Here is a 20,208-nt window from a genome sequence, read left to right as displayed (position 1 = left end):
TTTAACAAATATATTGTGTTTGTTTGTTGAAAGAATTATAAGAATATCCTTACTTCAACACAAACTTTATTCGATATTAGACATATTTAAAATTACGCATAAAGCGTTAGCATGCCACTTATTGTGTAACTTAAAATTATGAAAGTAAAATCTTACATTTTGTTTTGTTTTTGTTTTTTTAATCACGGTTGCCAATTCAAACACAAAATGGTATTGAAGGGAGTTGGCATGAAAGAGCACGAAACCTCATGCTGAATATAATATACCGATACCATTACCTTACGTCTGGAGTGATTAATGATTATGGCACGCACTAGAAGTCTAGAATAGAATATACTATCACCGTACATGTTATTATTATTTTCAAGAATAGAAAAATTTAAATTTGAGACATCTTTCATGTTATAAATAAAAAATAACACTAAGCAAATAACTAGTTAGTCATCATTTTATGTATTATGAGTTAATTAATTAACTAATGACAAAATATTCAATAAATGAGAGAAGGTTACCCAATTAAGGTTTAGTTTGAGATTGCTGTAAGAAAAAACAGTTGTGAAGTAAAGCAGCTGTGAAGTAAAGTCAGATGTGAAGTAAAACAGTTGAGTGTTTGGTAAACTATATTTTCAAAAGTGTTGTGAGTACAAAAAGTAATATGAAGGTGTTTGGTAAATTGTAATGTAAAACTGCTGTGGCAATTTATAATTACTAAAATGAGGGTATTATGTGTAAAATAAAATTTTCATTGTTATTGTGATTCACTGCAGCTTTCAAAAGCACCTACAAATTTGCTTTCTATTTTTGTTGTGGGAAGTTGAGAATTGTGGGGCAAAACATTTTTTCATTTTTTTTACCAAACACCAAAACTGCTGTGAGTGATTGAAAATTGTCATCCACAGCAACTTTTAGATTCTCCACAACAATCTCAAACGGGGCCTAACTAAGTTTTTTCCGACAAAATGACATACCTCATGAATTTGGACTACCTAGTATTATTCTAATTTTCTTTCTATGAAACTACTGTTTAATTTATTTTATGTATATTTACATTAGACAATACAAAATTTATTAACTATCTCATACAATGGGATTAAATTTTAAAAATTAATAATACTTACTGTTATGTGATCAACTTCGCATGTTGGTATAAAAAAATTCATTGTATAAATATGAGCCATAATTTTTTCTTATAATCTCAACCATATAATAGTTCTATGAAAAATTGATAGGAAGGCCAAGGGCAACCAAGCATTAGATTTAGGTCCATAATTTCCATTACCATTTTTTTTTTTTTGTAAAATTAAGGATATTGTACAACAAAAATGATTGATCAAGAAATTAACAATTTTTTGCTTTAAAAAGAAAAAAAGAAAAAAATTTGGATTTAGTCATTTAGAAAGCAGGAAAAGACCAGAGTCTCCAGACGAATCTAAGCAAATTGACCACGAGGGAGAAGGAGGCTCTCTCTCTCTCTCTCCTCTCGTCAGTCCTCACGTACGTCTTACCCAGGGGCTTCTCTTGTTGGGCTCCACACACGTGACGAATGCGATGACTACTTGCATTCAAGCCTCCAATAACAAGCCGCCACGTAACCACTACATCAGGTCGAGCTCTGTACGGAATTACGTCCAGGTTCAATGAACCTGAAAGGCCGCCCCTCTGATCGGTCTTTATATAAACAATTTACGGAACCTCGCTAATCCTAAATTCCAAACACAAAAACACACACAAACAAACAGAGATTTTGAATTCACAGAGTGCACAAAACAGAGAAGAAGAGAATTCAATTCAATTCAATCATTCAATGGCTCTTGCTGTTACTTCTTCGTCTACTGCAATCTCCGGCCGTACCTTCTCTCTATCTACTCCGTCGTCGGAGCTTAAAGGTACAAGCTATATTTTCATTTTCTTTTCTTTTTGATTGGATTCTGAATTGTGAAATTGGTGAGTTAGTTTGATTTCAATTTGGGATTATAATTAACGAGTTTAGGGTTTCGATTTTTGAATTTGCAGCTCCGCAAGTTGGTTCATTTCGGATGTTTGATCGCTCCCACGGTCAAATTCAAAGCCAAGCCATAACCTTTTCTCAAAGACGGAGCTCGTCGGCGAAGCCCGTAAATGTGCAGCCCAAGCGGAACGAATCAATTGTGCCTCTAGCAGCAACCATCGTTGCTCCTGGTAAGGATTGTATATGTTTTTTCAATTTAATGGAGAATTTTTTGGTGATTAATTGTGGATTTGACCGAACATGATTAAATTTTGCAGAGGAGGTGGTCGAGAAAGTTGAGGTAGAGGACTTTGCACAATTGGCTAAAGAACTTGAGAATGCTTCCCCTCTTGAAATTATGGATAAGGCCCTTGAGAAATTCGGCAACGACATTGCCATTGCTTTCAGGTAGTCCTCTCCTTTCTTTTCTCTTTGTTTCCCTTGAATTTTGATGATTATTAGTGGAATTGATAGTTAATGTGCTAAGTTATATTGGGTTAATTGTTATTTTTAAAATCTGGGATTAAATTTGAAGAATGTATCATATTTGTTCTTTTCTTAGTTAGTAGCTGTAGTTCTCTCGTGGCAATAACATGAAGAATATGAGAATATTCTTCTGTTTTGAGAATACCACATGGGCCCATTAGTTCCCATTAGTTTATCAAGCATGACTTTTGTTCAACTCATATAATATTAAAACTTCAAGTGGTCGATAAATTATATAGTGATCCAGAAATTATAAATTGATGGCAGCATTTGTTTCAAAGTAACAATGTATTCTCAATTAAACCTTTGCCTAAGAGTTATTTTGTGTGTGTGTGAAATTTACATTAATACTTGTGGAATATTGTATGGTTGGTCTCACTAAATCTTGATGTCTTTATCTGCATATGGATTTGGTAATCCTGCTTATATAGATATGACACTCAGAATGACTATGAAAATAGTTATTTATCATCTATCATTAGGTTGGATTGCTGATAAAAGCTGGCACTTTAACTGATAGCAGAAAACACTTGATAATTTGAACTAACCGCCTACATTCTAGTATTCGCTTTGCTTGAGATAGTACTTGTCCTTTCTAATATACCATTAATTGAAAATATTTGGAGTCTATACTTGGTTAGAGTGTTTTTCGTTAGTAACATAAATCTCTCTGTTTATGCAGTGGAGCTGAAGATGTTGCTTTGATTGAGTACGCACATTTAACTGGTAGACCCTTTAGGGTGTTCAGCTTGGATACTGGGAGGCTGAACCCAGAAACATATCAATTCTTTGATACAGTTGAGAAGCACTATGGCATCCACATCGAATACATGTTTCCAGATGCTGTTGAAGTTCAGGCATTAGTAAGGAACAAAGGGCTGTTCTCTTTCTATGAGGATGGGCACCAGGAGTGCTGCCGTGTGAGGAAGGTGAGACCCCTGAGGAGGGCCCTTAAGGGCCTACGTGCCTGGATCACCGGCCAAAGGAAAGATCAATCTCCAGGTACTAGGTCTGAAATTCCCGTTGTCCAGGTTGACCCTGTTTTCGAGGGTTTGGATGGTGGGATTGGCAGCTTGGTGAAGTGGAACCCAGTGGCAAATGTTGAGGGTCGTGACATATGGGACTTCCTTCGTGCCATGAATGTGCCTGTGAATTCACTGCATTCGAAAGGATACATCTCAATTGGTTGCGAGCCATGCACAAGGTCAGTCCTGCCAGGACAACATGAGAGAGAAGGAAGGTGGTGGTGGGAGGATGCCAAGGCTAAGGAGTGCGGTCTCCACAAAGGCAATATTAAACAGGAAGAGGCGGACCGACTTAATGGCAATGGCAATGGGGCTTCGAATGGAACTGCGGCGGAGACTGATATTTTCACTTCCAAGAATTTGGTCACCTTAAGCCGTACTGGAATTGAGAATTTGGCAAGACTGGAGAACCGGAAAGAACCATGGATTGTAGTGCTCTATGCACCATGGTGCCAGTTCTGCCAGGCAATGGAAGGATCATATGTTGAGTTAGTTGACAAGTTGGCGGGGAGTGGCGTGAAAGTAGGGAAATTCAGAGCAGATGGTGTGCAGAAGGAGTTTGCCCAGAAAGAACTGCAGCTCGGAAGCTTCCCCACAATACTTTTCTTCCCTAAACACTCTTCTCGGCCAATAAAGTACCCCTCAGAGAAGAGGGATGTTGATTCATTGATGGCTTTTATCAATGCCCTTAGGTAATAGAATTTTTGAAATGTTTTTAGAAACTAGTCGAGTTATTCCAGAATTGAAGTCAAGCTCCCACACCTCTCCATGCTCAATGTATGTTGAGCATATGCGTCCCCTGTAAAATCTTTTTGTTTCTCTTCTACTTTTCTGATAACATTACAGAGATTCTCTGAACTAGAATTCTCTAACCATTCAAATGCTTCAGAGACACACCAACCACAACAAAATTTCAAGTACTCTACAATAGCCATCAAAGGAACATTTCAAGTACAAAAAATAAGAAACAGTTCAAGTAAAAAATAAAAATAAAAGGTTTGTCCAAGAATGGCGCTAGCCCCTTGTTATTATTACTATTATTATTATTTTACTTCACTTATCCTATTTTTAACTGAAAACATGCTATAACTAAATATCCTTAATAATGAGCTTTCTTTTCTTAATTAAAGCCGTCTCAATGTAAATATTGAATATAATACAGTAAGTTCATGAACAAATAAATATCAATTAAAAAAATCAAGTATACAATTAACTCAAACTATACAGAGCTAGTTACTTAGTGATTTAAGAACTAGTTATTACCAGAGAGTCAACAATTGATGATGAGAATTAGTGAACAAATGTGTAAAGCATTTTAAAAGTGATTTTTTTAGATAACGAGTTCACATTACACTCCCCCCATTGTTATATTAACACACCTAATATTTATAATATTTAAAATTTTCACCCTTATTTTTAAAAATGATAAATAATTCTGTATATGTGACTCCATAAAATTGAATGTTTGTGTTTGATATTGGTTTATTAAGTTTTAATATGTTTATGTAAAAAAAAAAAAAGACATAAGACATATATATAAATATCATTTGTATGCAATCTTTTGGTTGTCATAGTGACAATGATTATTACTGCCAGACAATGACGATGTTTAAAACAAGAAAAGGCACTGAGCGCTTGGTTTATTAAAAAGTGGACTGGCCTATCACCAAATTTTTCGTGTAGGCCATTTTTGTTTTTGGGACTTAGAAGAAAACCTAATTTTGTTAACGTGCTTATAATCAATAATCTCAAATTCTAGATATCTAAATGAATACATAAATTTTTTGTGAATATGTTTTAGAGGTGTAGTCACTCAAAAACTGTTACGCACGATGTATCCTAATTATATGAGGATTAATATATATATATATATAATGCACATAACTTCGCAATTTCATACTACATTTTGTAATACTAAAATAATGTTTTTTAATTAACTTTTTAGGTACTATTGAGATTAGTTGAGAAATATTTTGAGATATTGGTGAAAACTAAGTAATTTTAAAATGAAAGGCGAAACTCTTATTAAGGTGTTATATTTCGGCCTCTTTAACTATGAAATATTGGCTCTGCCCCTGCTAAAAGGTGAAGTAAAGATTGAGTTGGCAAACCAACCGTTGTTAGCCATAAACCAACTAGATTGAATTGGTATTACTTATAAATGGCAAACCAACCATGACATATAGCTGTTGTTTTCTTTTTTGGGATAGAGATTGTCTACAATGAGTGATTTTTCTTTGGAAATGGAATGTATACTTTCTTGTTTGTCGTACTAGATTTCATGGTGTTAATACTAATACTAATACCAATTTTTTTTTTTTTTTTTTTCACCTAGTTGCTTTATCTGCTCTTGTTATTGGAAGTCTTGAATTTCTCAAAGATTTGCCATTGGATTCACATCTCTTCTCTGGTAATTTTAATGGTACAGTTAAATGTTAATTCATTGATAAAAATATTTTGCCCCATTTCGATTGGATAACACATGCATCATAGTATTTGCCAAAAATTCAATTGCACTCCATACATGCTATCAGACCCTCCACTATGGTGGCTGGAATTGGGACCCAAAATCCAAAATGGATAACAATTGGGTCACAAAGCACCACTATGGGCCGAAAAAGGGGACCTAAAATTGTGTGAAACCCAAAATGATACCAAAATTTGGGTCACAGTGAAACCCAAACTCAAATCCAGCTGGCTGGCCCATGTGAAACCCACTGGAGGAGAGAGAAGAAGCCCAGGCGTTGACACAATGTGCAGGAGTGGGCCCCCGCTATCGGCCCGATTATGCATCCAACGCCTCTTGCGTGCGTAAAGCCCACCAACGTTCAGGATGAGTGGACGGCTGAATGGCTTTGATTAAAGGACCGTTGGTCTTTTTTTATTTTTTGAAATGAAGCGCCCAAATGAGAGGGCTGTTGGGAATCAATGGCCTAGATTGCTTTATTTGGTTTTTTTAATCATACAAAATTTTGAAAAAAATAAAAAATAACAATAGAAAAATCCCAAAAAATTCTAGAAAATTTTTAAAAAATCCCACAAACCCTCCAACGGCTATATTCTCCAAAATTTTATATATATCATGCATCATCTATAGTTTTTCTTCACAAACATCAATCTTTGACATCAAATTTACACAAATTTGTTTTACTCCTATGTTCGTGATTCGCCCTCAACCCATGGGAACCATTGAAGAATGTCGTGAGTGGATTCCACCAAATATATAAGATGTATCATCATTTATTTGTTATTGGGTGTTGTTGTTATTGTTTAATTTATGTCTTTGTTCTAGTATTCGATAATAAAATAAATTAATTCAAATATATTCAATATTGATCTTATATTAAAGATCTTGTTAAAATAAAACCAAATAGTATAATTTTCATAAATATTAAATTTATAAATTATAAATTATTTATTACTTAATCAATATTAGAGATAATTTAAATATATACAAAATGCTAAGGTCCAAAATGAATCTCAGCCCCATTGGAGGTTAAAACTGATACCACACTATTTGAGATCTAAAATGAATTTGATTATAGTAGAAGGCCTCATAAAGCCCATGCCCCTAACTTATAGGTTAGTAAAAACTAATAGGCGTAGAAAAGTTAAGCAACCACTCAATGGTTCTACTTCCAAATTCATAGGATTCCAATGTCAAATTGCTGAGAATCTCCACTCTCTATCTTATCATGGTCTAAGGCATCTCACCTGTTTCTTTAATCCATCATTACATATTTTGGTAGCTGGCTGAACAGAATCTGAAATATTTACTATTTCTATACCCTTGCGCACCTGCCCATTTTTCATATATTTATATTTAAGCGACATAGTTTTCTATGTTACAGACTTGCAGTTGAGAAAACCCAGAGTATGTTAGTTGAACATCATTTTACATTCTATTCTTACCATTTAAGTTCCTTTTACTATAAAATTCCCTTTTATCAATCAATAAAGAAAATAATTATGTACTTGTTTAGTTGTTTTCCTGCCTTTTGGCTAAAAGCTAAAGGCAATGTCAGAAAGACTTAAGGTATCATGATTAATGATCAATACAATACAATAGTTTATGTGCAGTAGTTGGAATTTTCTCTAATGAGGCATGCATTATGCATACTGTTTCAACAAGAATAAAAAAAAAAAGGCAGAAACCTGTGTGATTGATTTGAGCCTTGTTCAATCAATATTGACGGTGTGCAAGAGAAGGCATTTTTGGTGACCCACTTCACCTGTATAGTCTGTAGTACGTGCAGGTTTTCTACTTGTGCTCGTGACTCACTGCTAATTATGGTACCGTAGATACTCTGTAGTTTGTTTGCTACCAAAGTAATTAAACACTGTGCTTGCTCGTGCTTCCAAGCCTTTTCTTGCTGGCAATGTCTTTTTATTTTTTATTTTTTGCTGGAGAAGAATGTAATTCTAGTGTAGAGGAAGAAGTTGAAGTCAAATGTCCAAACTCCAAAATGAGAAGCCAAGGGCCAGCCTGTAATTAAAAAAACCATATGAAAGTTCCACAAGCAAGAAAGAACCCACGTTTGAAATTCTTTTACTCTATGGTCCCTCCAGTTTATTTATTTATTTCATCACTTCCCAACTCCCAAGTCCCAACTCGAGTCCCAACTGCCAACCAAACTAAACCATACCAAACCAAACCATACAGTAAAACTCAAGAAAGTCCCTCCATTTTCAAGTATTTTCCTTTACAAGGGAAAAGAATCAAAGAAAGTGCAACAACCCTCTTTGCATTTATTGTCGGTTCACACTCACAAGTCACAAGGCCATTTTGGTGAATTCCATGAGGCTTCAAGCCTTACACACCTGTTTGCTCTGCTGTACAAAAATTTGCAGTTACCCCCAAAACATACTCACTGACTCACTCTTCCACAAGTGTCCTCTTTCTTCTTCACACTGTAGATCTCTTGGGTCAACAGCCAAAACCCAGAAAGAAAGAAAGAAATTGAATAAGATAACCCACAAAAAAAGAGCAAAAATTTGAGAAGATAATGCAAGGATCTGTAGCTGAACCAGAAGCAGAGGATGAGGAAGCAAAGCTCAAGCTCCTCTCCAATGGCAATCACTAAGCAGCCGTCACTTTCAACCCCCTACTTCTTCTTCTCCTTCTTCTTTATCTCTACGTTACTCTCCACAGCATCACAAGGTAATAACTTTACACGCAACCTCAAAATCAAGCAAACCAAGCACTACCCTTTACTCACTCTAACATTTTCTTGATGGGTTTTCAGCTGCATCTTCACAAGACGAAGACAGAGAACCCTTTGTGGGAGTGAACATAGGCACAGACGTTTCGAATCTCTTATCACCCTCAGACCTCGTTTCGTTTCTCAAAGTCCAGAAGATCACTCACATCCGCCTCTACGATGCCGACCCTGACATTCTCAAAGCCTTGGCCAAAACCAAGATCCGGGTCATCATCAGCGTACCCAATAATCAGCTCCTCGCCATTGGGTCCTCCAACACCACCGCCGCTTCTTGGGTCGATCGAAACGTCGTCGCTTACTACCCCGAAACGCTCATCTCAGGCATAGCGGTTGGGGACGAGGTCTTGACCACAGTGCCCTCTTCAGCTCCTCTGCTTCTCCCAGCAATTCAATCACTTTACAGTGCTCTAGTGGCTGCAAATTTGCATACCCATATCAAGATTTCGACCCCTCACGCCGCTTCGATAATTCTTGATCCATTTCCACCTTCTCAGGCTTTCTTCAACCAAAGCTTGACTGAAGTTGTGCTTCCTTTGCTTCAGTTCTTGTCCAAGACAGGTTCACCTTTGATGATGAATCTTTATCCTTACTACGTGTTTATGCAGAACAAAGGTGTGGTGCCTCTTGACAATGCGCTTTTCAAGCCTTTAACACCCTCCAAAGAAATGGTGGATCCCAATACTTTGCTTCACTATACTAATGTTTTAGATGCTATGATTGATGCTGCTTATTTTTCCATGAAGAACCTTAATGTTACTGATGTTGTGGTTCTTGTTACTGAGAGTGGGTGGCCTTCAAAGGCTGATTCTAAAGAGCCATATGCCACTGTTGACAATGCGGATACGTATAATTCCAATCTTATTAAGCATGTTCTTGATCGTAGTGGAACCCCTTTGCACCCTGAGACCACTTCAAGTGTGTACATTTATGAATTGTTCAATGAAGATTTGAGGTCTCCGCCGGTATCCGAGGCCAATTGGGGTCTGTTTTATGGTAATTCGTCAGCGGTGTATTTGCTTCACGTATCGGGAAGTGGGTCTTTTTTGGCTAATGATACAACAAACCAGACCTACTGCATTGCCATGGATGGGGTTGATGCAAAGACTTTGCAGGCAGCGTTGGATTGGGCATGTGGACCGGGGCGGTCTAATTGCACAGAGATTCAGCCAGGGGAGGATTGTTACTATCCTAATAATGTGAAAAGCCATGCTTCTTATGCGTTTGATAGCTATTACCAGAAGGAAGGGAGGGCTGCTGGGTCTTGTGATTTCAAGGGTGTAGCCACCATTACCACCACTGACCCAAGTAAGTGTTACTTCTGCATTATAGTTCTAGCATGGATTTTTTATTTTGTCCTTTCATTCATTGATGTTGAGGGCTTAGTAGTTAGTTCTTCCTAGAATTTATAGTTTTGCTTAGTTGCTAAGTTGGATTCTTGGTCAACTTGCCTGAAATGATAGGTTCAATTTGGTTAAATGGCACTTGAAGGGGGAAGAGAAACACTGTTTGTCCTGTTCCTGCTACGCTATTATTTTGTAGCTAACACCCGATTAAGGACTTAAATATTAGATTAGATTGCCTGGTTTCATATTACACTGGTAGAGCTATAGGAACAGTACACTTAGTGAGAGTACACAAACAAGTCACAGCTTATGAACTCTGATGACTTCTGAGACTGAAGAATGGTGTGTGGTGCCCACCTGGAGGGGCAAGTTGGCCCTTCTGTGACAGGGAAGGAGGAAAAGGAGCCTATTAATTTGCATTTCTTATTTGAATTGAAACTGTGAACAATGATTTTCCTTTAGATATTGGTTCTTCTACCAGCCCAATGGTGGCAGAACACTTAAGAAGATTCGAGACCAAGGCTAAGATTGAATTCAAAAAGATGTCTCTTTCTTGTTTTACACCTGCAAACAAAATTGTACTACAAATATATGTGACCTTGATTGTACTACAAATATATGTGACCTTGCATGTACTAAACATTGCCTTGGGCCAAATGGGCTCCACATAATTTGTATACTTTCTTCAGGTTATTTACTGCAGATATGAATAATAACTCAGTTCCTTTTTTCTTTTGTGGGAATGTACTTGCAGGTCGGGGAAGCTGTATATTTCCTGGAAGGTGAGACTTGAGAGAGACTTGCCTTTGTTAGTTTATACTGTTAACTGTTTTTAATTTAGCATACAACTAGTTTGCAATGTTCTTACGAAGGTTTATTTTTGTTTTGAGTGCAGTAAGAAGGTGAGCAATACAACTAGGACGGTGGTGAACTCGACCCATTCAAGTAGCGCAGCAGCGGACAGATTAAGATTCATTGCATTCAGTAGCAACAGAATAAGTGGAATAAGCAGGATATTATGTCTATTTTTTGTTGTAATTTTCCCCAGTTTGTTATTCTTTCCTTTTATGACTCCATGCTGAGGTAGAAATAAAATAATTCTTTAGAAATGTATTACTATGTTTTGAATTTGTTGATAATCAGTAAATTGCATAGGGGTGCTTTATTTGGTAGTAGTCTACTGCTGATTATCCTTTGTCTAGAATGAGGAAAATTGCTATCTCCAAAATGGAGCAAGGAGTCAAGAGTGGTTTTGAGCCCTTCTACATATGACTATGAGGAAGTTTGTTTCTGAGCAGTCCTTTTGTTTAACTGTTTCTCCTTTCTCTTGAAGAAGTGAAAAAATTCTCTCAAGAAGCCATTGATGTAACCAACAAAGGAGAAAAGAAAAAGCAGGGAAAAAGGAGAAGAAAAAGTTGGACTTGTTATACATTCCTAATTCTTCTCACCATCTAGGTTGAAATGAATTGATTGTTAAGTGGTAATAAAGCTATCCTTCTTTTTCCAAAACCATAATGGGTTGTGGAGCCACTGTAATATCTTTTTGTCTACAGCAGATGCCAAAAGTTCAAGTAATTAGAACACTGATCTAATTGTATATATTATGATTTTGGATGTGAAAACACAGTGCATAACACTTCATCTCACAATCTCACATTGACACAAGTAGGATTGAGGAAATAATTGGAACAGGATTGAAGACCTGCCAAATAACACTTCCTATGGACAACTTAACTATCAAATTCCTTGTTGTGATTAATCTTAAACACTTGAAAATGTGTATTGAAGGCTAACACGATTACACGACTGATACACACAGTCTTTCATTTCATATTTGCAAAATGATCAAAAAATTTAAAGAAAAAAGGTTTGCGGTGAGCGTGGATCGAACACGCGACCTTCAGATCTTCAGTCTGACGCTCTCCCAACTGAGCTATCCCCGCAGATGTTATAAGATTAGTTTAACTTTTTATTTCTAGAATACCAAGTTACAAAATTAAAATAAGTCAATAATGCTCTTGCACAAGGAATGTTTAGTAGAACATAAAACAGAGGAACTTGACTGGGTTTTCAAAACAGAGCAACGAGAATACCACAAGAGGCAAAGAAGCGCAAAATTTGAAAAACTGGGTTTTCGTTTACGCTTCCCAATGGTGAGACTGTGAGAGCAACTCCAACAATGCTCTCCAAATGCTTGGCCACAAAGCTGTTAACTTTAACACCTTCATTAACTTTCCCAAGTCGTCTTCACCACCACACAGTAAACCCTAGAAAAACCCGTTACACGCCGACCGTACCAATGTCTTGGGCCTGCAAAAAATGCACCTTTCTCAACCCCCCAATAACCCCATCTCAAAAACCCACGTGCCAAATCTGCTTATCGCCATCATCACCATCACCACCTCCATCGCCACCATCTTCTTCTACCCCAAAATGGTCATGCAAGGTCTGCACTTTCTTGAACCCATACAAGCGCTCCAATTGCGAAGTCTGCGACACTAGGGCTCCAATCTCGTCCCTGTCGAGTTTCGAGGATCTAACCGATACGGGAGTTGATGATGGAGACCTTGATTCTGCGGTGGGCTCTGTTTTCTTGCCATTGAAGCGTTGTAGTATGAAGAGGGTTCAAGATCCAGTTGAGGTTCACCAGGATTCTGCCAATTCCAACGCGTTTAAAAGGGTCAAGGCGTCCGAAAAGGAGATGACTGTATCGGGTTCGTTTCGATTCTTTAACCTGGGTTTGTGTTTTTTATTGGGTCTGATTTGTTTCTTGCTTTAAATGGTAAAGAAGTAGACTTTTTTCAATTGGTTACTATTCTTTTCGCAATCTTGCTTTGTTATTGAATATACATGGCTTGTTGTGCAATTTTTATTGGTGTAGATTTATTCTGTGAATAGCTGGAACGAGTGTTGCTATTACTACTGAGAAAACGAGTGTTGTTATGCTACTGTGAACATTTCATTTTGGTCAGCATTGCCATTGCATCGATGAAGAGGAATAAATTTAAAGTAAAGTTGCATGTTGTGATTGATAACTACAAGCCTGAGTTTATGTGCTCCAATGAGGCCTTTAGAGATAATTTTAGGTGCATTCAGAAGTCATTATTTGGCAGGAGTTACTAGCAACTGCTTTATTAGCTTTCTACTTCATATGCCTATCTTGGACTTGGAAGATGCTGTAGTTGAGTTTTCTGTTTTTTCATTTCTTAAATTATTCCTGGTATGTACTCTGTGAACCACATGGGGTTTCTTACTATGACTTAGTTAAATATATGCAGAGGGCACCAGTTCTGGGTCTTCAGGCATGGGTTTGAATACATTAAAAATTTTAAGTTACAATGTTTGGTTCCGAGAAGACCTAGAAATGCACAAGAGAATGAAAGCTCTTGGTGATCTTATCCAACAGCATTGCCCAGATCTCATTTGCTTTCAGGTTTCCTTATCCTCTTCAATGGAAAGATCATTAGATGTAGCCTTTTTTATAACCTTTATCTGATGGCTGCTTTTGCTGTGCAGGAGGTTACCCCGAATATATATGACATCTTTCGACAATCTCGCTGGTGGAAAACGTATCAATGCTCGGTTTCAGTTCAGATGGCAAATTCACAACCATACTTTTGTATGCAGGTGAAAGTTTGATATCTTGTACTGGGCTTTATTTTCACGTGCCAACAAATTGTATGTGCTTTTCTACGAGCATCTTGCTTGTCTTATTGTTGTCTTGCTGTTTGATCCAAGTGTTTTGCTTATTTAATGAGTTGAATGCATTTTTTAGTAAACTTGATATAATCTGACAGTTGCGTTGATATGTAGTTAAGCAAATTGCAAGTGAAATCCTTCAGCTGTAAACCCTTTCAAAACTCTGGGATGGGGAGAGAACTTTGTGTTGCTGAAGTTGAAGTCCAGAAGGACAAACATTTGGCTGTTGCGACAAGCCATCTCGAGAGTCCTTGCCCTGCCCCTCCAACATGGAATCAGATGTACAGCAAGGAACGTGTGGAGCAGGCAAAGGAGGCCCTCAACTTTTTAAAGAAGAACCCAAATGTGATTTTTGGTGGTGACATGAACTGGGATGACAAGTTGGATGGTCAAGTTCCTTTACCTGATGGATGGATTGATGTTTGGGCAGAGTTAAGACCAGGGGAAAATGGATGGACGTATGATACCAAGTCTAACAAGATGTTGTCTGGTAATCGTACTCTGCAGAAGCGACTGGATCGATTCTTTTGTAGCCTGCGTGATTTCAAGGTTAGCAAAATTGAAATGATTGGGATGGATGCAATACCAGGTCTATCATATATCAAGGAAAAGAAAGTGAGACAGGAGATCAAGAAGCTGGAGCTCCCTGTGTTGCCTAGTGATCATTATGGCTTGCTTTTGACAATCTGTAGCAAGTGATGTCAGTTTGGTGAAGTAAATGGTAGAGTTTATCATCATTGTTTCTTTTGTGACAAACTGGCGGTCCTGTCATACATGCTTTTCCTGGTTTTTGAATGTAGAGCACATATGCATAGAAGTCGGAAGGCAGTTACTTTTACATTTTGTGGATGGATTAGTACACTTAAAGATGCAACTGCTAACCTGAATGGCTGTTGGCTAGTATTTTGTTTGGTATCTTTGGATTCTTGACTTTCTTACATATTTTCAAGGATTTTTTCCCCCTCTTAACTTGAGATGCTTGCCACATAACTTAACTGAAACTCATGAAAATGACAAAAAATATACGTTTTTTTCTACTAGAAAGTTGGTGATGATGGAAAATATATATGAAACTTGAATAATGTCGCAGCCATGCCACAATTTTTTTCAGTAACATAAAAAGAAATGAAAGCAGAGGATTATATTCTTCTCTTATTACAAGGTTTTTGTTTAACATGGGATGAAGCTACAGCAAATCAACCTGTATCGTGAAGAACATCTTCGAGAAACAATCGTTTGTAACTTTAATAGAGGGGTGTTTTCATTAAGCCATCGTTGATCAGACAACCCCAATGTATATGAGTGTCATGTGCTGATTTCCTTATTTTGTGTATATTTCCAAGGCATGTTGTGTATTGAAAACTACAAACTTTTAATATATGGCTTCTTATGAGTAGTTAGTCCTATCACGTCAACCTGATAACGTGGTAGGACTGTCTCACCCATGTTTTTCTCCTCCGCAGTTGCTGGAGCTTCCAATCTTATATAATCATAGAGAACTCCACAAAGTGAATCCCCACCCTGGCCTGTGTAAGAAATATGGAGTTATCCCCCTTAACCAGCAATGATGATGAAATATCAGCGCTAAAAAGGCGATAGAGTCCATGAATTCCATGTCGACAAACTGTGTTATCCATACCCAAGTTCAGCACTTGAAACACAAGGTGATCTATATCCAAATAATTAACATGCACCTGCAGCACAAAATTGAGGGAAAGCTTGAAGGAAGGAATGAGTAAATTTAAGGGCAATTTGTTTATGCATTTCTTCTATTTGTTGGGAATTCTAGTTACCACTTACGAAGAGTTTATGGATAAACACAAAGGCAAAGTGCTAAAGAAAAAGTTTCAACACTAGCAGTACTTCTGTTTGTTAAGTCAGGTGAGAAGTCTTTCTTCTTTCTTTTGGCTTCTGAAATATTTTGATTTTTATGGTTCTTTTTTTTTTTGCTAAAATTTTTGCTATCTATACCTTAAGGTCCGAGCGGGTTGCTGAAGCAATGGCCAGCCTCAGCTTGTACGTGCCACTAGTTACAGAATTGAGATTGAACTTGATTGTCCATGTTGTTGGAAGATATTTGTTACCTGCCCCCCTCCTGTAAGTAAAAAGTAAATTATTTATATCAATGCACATTCAAAATTTCATACCAATATAATACTTATTCATATCTCAATTTTGTTTACTTCTATCAAACTCTAATGTTTGAAAGAACAAGGATTTCCTAAGACAAAATGCTTTGAGAGACTCTGAAAAGAGAAATGTCTGATCTCATTCTTGTACAATGCTAGAATTCTTAATACATCGGATTCTCTTAGAATGTAAAGGAGAGAAGGAAAGACCTGTCCACATGAGCAAAGAACCAGTCATTTTTCGGATTACTGACGCCTACAGTGAAAGTTTGGTCAAGTTCAGGGTGTACATCAGTGTATCTGTGCCACAAGCCATATTGTCTGTACCTGTAATGTGAACATCAAGCATGACATAAGAGTAGAAGACCCATCAATTTAGTTCCATTTTAGGGAAGGGATAAATTCGCTTACTTTTCAGGGCTGTTAAGAAACAGTTTGTTGACGTACATTGGGTTCACATCAGGAACATAGTAACCTATGGCCGTCCGATCAGGGAAGCCAATCTCCCATAATGTTGGACCATCTCTTAGGGGAACATATATAAGGTTTCCAAGTTGTGTTTCTGATCCTGAGGAATTTTGAAAAACCAATACAATATAACATTACATGATGGCAGTGGAGTCTTGTTGTGTTGTGTTTGTGTCGTGCCATTTGAAGTTCGTGCTGAGTGCTAGTCAACCATAATCCGATCTGTTTAGTTAACCGTACCATATAACTTTGACATTGAACTGCAATTCTATAAGAAAGAAACAAAGGTTCCTCATCCATTGAAATATCTATTGTAGAAAGTACCTGCTGAGATAGTGATTTGTTCTTTGTCAAGGTAATCACCCAGGAAACCAGGGATCCAGCCATGAAGTCTATAGACTCCAGAGATAGCATTCTTGATGGTAAAGTTTCCATTGTAATCCGTTTGTACCCAAAACTGATAGTTCTGCATAGAAGTGAAATCTCAAATGTCAAATTAAGAAGTCTACTTGATTTCAAGCTTATAATCTGATAAGAAGTCTGGAGGTTGGTTATGCTAAGAACAAAGTGGAAGATCAACATATGTATATTTAGCAGTGTCAAATGGTTAGTAATTTACCTTGCTTTCTGTTTGCCAGGACCCTTCAGTTGTTGCAACTGATAGACCAACATATGCATTTTTAGCAGGAATGAGAGAATCAGAAACATACCTGGAGATAGAGTACACAACATTATATAAACAATAGTAGTTAACATAGAATCAGTGGTGCCATGGAAGGGTTTGATTAACACTGACCTGTCCTGGACAGACAATCTTCCTGAAACTGAGCCACGCTCTTTAGCAGAAACATAGTAGGGTGATAAGACAAAATCATAGGGCCACACTGTCTGTTCCAACAGCCTCTAGGATGAGCCAAGTACAAAATTAACCAGTCAGCAAAGGCTGCATTTAAGATTTTCAATACCACAAATAAGGAAGTCTAGTTTTTGCTCTATTACTAACTCTGATTTACTGACGTTAAGCATGGTTCGGCAAGTAGGAAATCAATCAGTACCTTTTTTTTCGCATCTATCCATAACTTGTGTGCATATTTAACATCTGGGGTTGAGTTAAGGTATACAAAGAAAGGGCCAAACACCTTTGTCCATGTCTCTCCCTCTTCAAAATGAGCTAATATATCTTCTCCAATATAGTGGGTTCCATGAAACATCTGTTGCACCAGATAGGCATAAACTGTAATTGATTCTCAACTGGAAATGACTTTTATTAGATTATAAAGAGAAACTTCTTGTTTCTTTGAGTAAGTGACATGTTGAAATGAGAGTAAGCATCTCAGACATATATCCTGTAATCTGTATTGTATGACTAATGAATTAATGATACAGATGGCTATGGTCATCTCATCATGTTGTGTGCTTCAGTTAGCAGCTTTTAAGTGCTTTGCTTGCGTTTTGTTGGATGGAAATTACTAACAGATGAATATATCTATATGTATATATAAGATTTAGAGTGATAGATTACAGCAAGACAAGTTGGACCAGTGTGGACTGTGAGGTTTTGCTTGGTAGGACCTCCATTGCGGAACTTCTGGCTAGGGAAGATGGTCCAAAATCCTATAATGGGACCAGAACTTATCCATCCATGGAGTCCACCATCTTTGTTGTCCATTGAATACTGATACTTATCGTCAACCTGCATTCGGTCTCATACAAATAGCACAGTTTGGAGTTTAATGTACTTCCTTTGATTGTCAGAATTCAATGTGTATAAATGATTTGTGCACAAACACCACATGATTTCAGCTACACACCTCGCCTTTGAGATCCGGATTAATGGGATTTACTAGCAAAACTGATTCAGGTACAATTAGTTGTTTGCCTCTATCTGGAAGCAGATCCTCAGGCATTGGCATTACCCTTTGTTTCTCATCTGTTATTGCCATGTAGTGGAACCTAGTACATGTTCACAAGGTACAACAATCAATGTAAACATAAACAAGAACAAATTAACTTGGAACTCAAACAAGAAATAGCTAGATTTTACTTCTCTCTTCGCAGCTTAAACACCATTCTTGTCTGAGCAAGATCAATGGCACGGCATCCAGAAGGCCGCTCATATATTGCATAGCAGTAGAAGCCTGAAACACCAGTCCTTAATATGAACCTGTAGAGTAATCGATCATTTGATTATGAAAACCTTAACAGTTAACATTAACAATACTTTAAGAACATCATAGAAGGGAAGACCAGAAGATTTATGTTCAAGAACAACCTTATATCTACACTGAGTGGCAATGTGGTGCCTTGAGCTGATGATGGATCATAAGTATTCTTGAAAGAAACTTCTAAGCCGTCATTGCTCTTATTGACAACGCTATATTCAGCTCCTTTCAGTCTGTAATACACAATGAATCAAGTCTGATTCAGTGTAATGTGTACTAAATACTGTTTGACTTTTTTCATAGAGTAAAAGGCAAGTAATTAAAAATAAGAACTTCAAGAAAGTAGAACCAAAAGCATACAATTCGTATTTGTCTTGGCCTCCTGGCAAGCTCCAGTTGATGTCCCAATATCTGCACATGGATCCAGATGAGAGTGTCAAGTGAAAAAGCCTATTTTGTTATGATTATGTACAAAGTCTTGCCTATTTATGAAGAGGGTGTTGTCAGAACCTATGCTTCTGTTAATTCTAAATGGTCAGAATCATCCCACAAAAGTAATCAAATATCTCCTTACATAAGTTTTAAATTTCCATATGAACTGTGTAATATAGTTTTATATTGCAACATAACACAACGATGAGATAATATACAGTCTACTTATTTTGAAGGTTACCCTCTGCTAGATTCATTTGACTTGACATCTAAAAGGTTGTCCATTCCTCCATACGCAATGCCAGTTAAATACCCTTGAGGCTTCATAATTGTAAGCTTTACCAATCCATTGTCCAGCATAACCTATGCAAACGTTCATATTAATATAGGAGAGAAAGGCAGAAAGTGTTAGAGAGAAATATGCATGGGAACATGGACTTACATAGGAGCCTTGGCTTCTCAATCTCATTTTCTTCTTTGCCATGGCAGAAGCTGATTGATTTCTTCACTTTTTTCCTGGTCTCACTCTTTATAGTGTAATAATACAGAAAATGATCAGTGCTATATTGAAGGCTATTGAAGCTCATTTGGTTAAAGAACAGCTAGTCGTTGGTTACTAGGGGAATTAGAGTATAATAAGAATCAAAGTCCATAATTTTTTCTCATGCCCTTAAAATAATAACAAGAAAAGTCATTTCTAGATTATATCACCACATTAACATAGTTCAAATAACATAAGAATGCAATCTTCAAAGCTTCACACAAGTGCTTATGCTCCGCAACTTATATTATATGCTATCCCAACATAGTGATGCTGTGGACGTGGCGACACTTTGACGAAATTATTATATTCCAAATCCCTTCGTGATTGGTCTTTTAAAATGCATGTGATTTGTCTGATGCTACTGAAGCATCACAACTAGAGAATTTTAATTTTGCTCTTGTCTGCAAATTTGACACTCACTTAGAAAAGTGGAGTAAAACTGTAAAACGATCTGAGGTGAAATTATATAATCTTTTTCTGCTAAACCATAAATAGCTTTGTTTTTGTCTCTAGGCATTAGGTACAGAACTAATAATAATATAGAGGATCCAAATGCACGTGAAAGGGGTAATTCAGTAACTTCAGCCTCCTCCCTTGCACCCAAGTTAATGGCCAATCAGGAAACCATGAACAAGGGTAGCTAGGGCTCAGAGTCTCACACTCACACCTTGATTTTGGACCCACTTAAATCTGACGGTCCATGATTGGAAG

General features: G+C 37.1%; 3 protein-coding genes and 1 non-coding gene across 4 annotated transcripts; 3 read left to right on the top strand and 1 right to left on the bottom strand.

The window, feature by feature from the left end:
• Nucleotides 1-1,700: 1,700 nt before the first annotated feature.
• On the top strand, nucleotides 1,701-4,373 carry LOC147298539 (5'-adenylylsulfate reductase 3, chloroplastic-like). Its single transcript, XM_086234097.1, has 4 exons — nucleotides 1,701-1,886; nucleotides 2,014-2,178; nucleotides 2,266-2,395; nucleotides 3,156-4,373. The coding sequence occupies exons 1-4, from the start codon at nucleotides 1,805-1,807 to the stop codon at nucleotides 4,192-4,194; spliced, it is 1,416 nt and encodes a 471-aa protein (XP_086090223.1). The 5' UTR covers nucleotides 1,701-1,804; the 3' UTR covers nucleotides 4,195-4,373.
• Nucleotides 4,374-8,187: 3,814 nt separating this feature from the next.
• Nucleotides 8,188-11,235, top strand: LOC147298538 (O-Glycosyl hydrolases family 17 protein). Its single transcript, XM_086234089.1, has 4 exons — nucleotides 8,188-8,659; nucleotides 8,745-10,025; nucleotides 10,818-10,845; nucleotides 10,959-11,235. The coding sequence occupies exons 1-4, from the start codon at nucleotides 8,539-8,541 to the stop codon at nucleotides 11,143-11,145; spliced, it is 1,617 nt and encodes a 538-aa protein (XP_086090215.1). The 5' UTR covers nucleotides 8,188-8,538; the 3' UTR covers nucleotides 11,146-11,235.
• Nucleotides 11,236-11,933: 698 nt separating this feature from the next.
• TRNAF-GAA (transfer RNA phenylalanine (anticodon GAA)) lies at nucleotides 11,934-12,006 on the bottom strand. Its single transcript has one exon. It is a non-coding gene; the product is annotated as a tRNA-Phe (tRNA).
• A 116-nt stretch (nucleotides 12,007-12,122) lies between these two features.
• Nucleotides 12,123-14,748, top strand: LOC147298536 (endonuclease/exonuclease/phosphatase family protein). Its single transcript, XM_086228711.1, has 4 exons — nucleotides 12,123-12,777; nucleotides 13,342-13,496; nucleotides 13,580-13,690; nucleotides 13,877-14,748. Exons 1-4 carry the CDS (start codon nucleotides 12,243-12,245, stop codon nucleotides 14,459-14,461), a joined length of 1,386 nt encoding a protein of 461 aa, XP_086084837.1. The 5' UTR covers nucleotides 12,123-12,242; the 3' UTR covers nucleotides 14,462-14,748.
• The last annotated feature ends 5,460 nt before the right edge of the window (nucleotides 14,749-20,208 follow it).

This window comes from Dryas octopetala, chromosome 1 (assembly GCF_963921425.1).
Source record: "Dryas octopetala chromosome 1, drDryOcto1.1, whole genome shotgun sequence".
NCBI lineage: Eukaryota > Viridiplantae > Streptophyta > Magnoliopsida > Rosales > Rosaceae > Dryas > Dryas octopetala.
The sequence above is the reverse complement of the archived record's forward strand: the minus strand, read 5'-3'. Positions and strand labels throughout refer to the sequence as shown.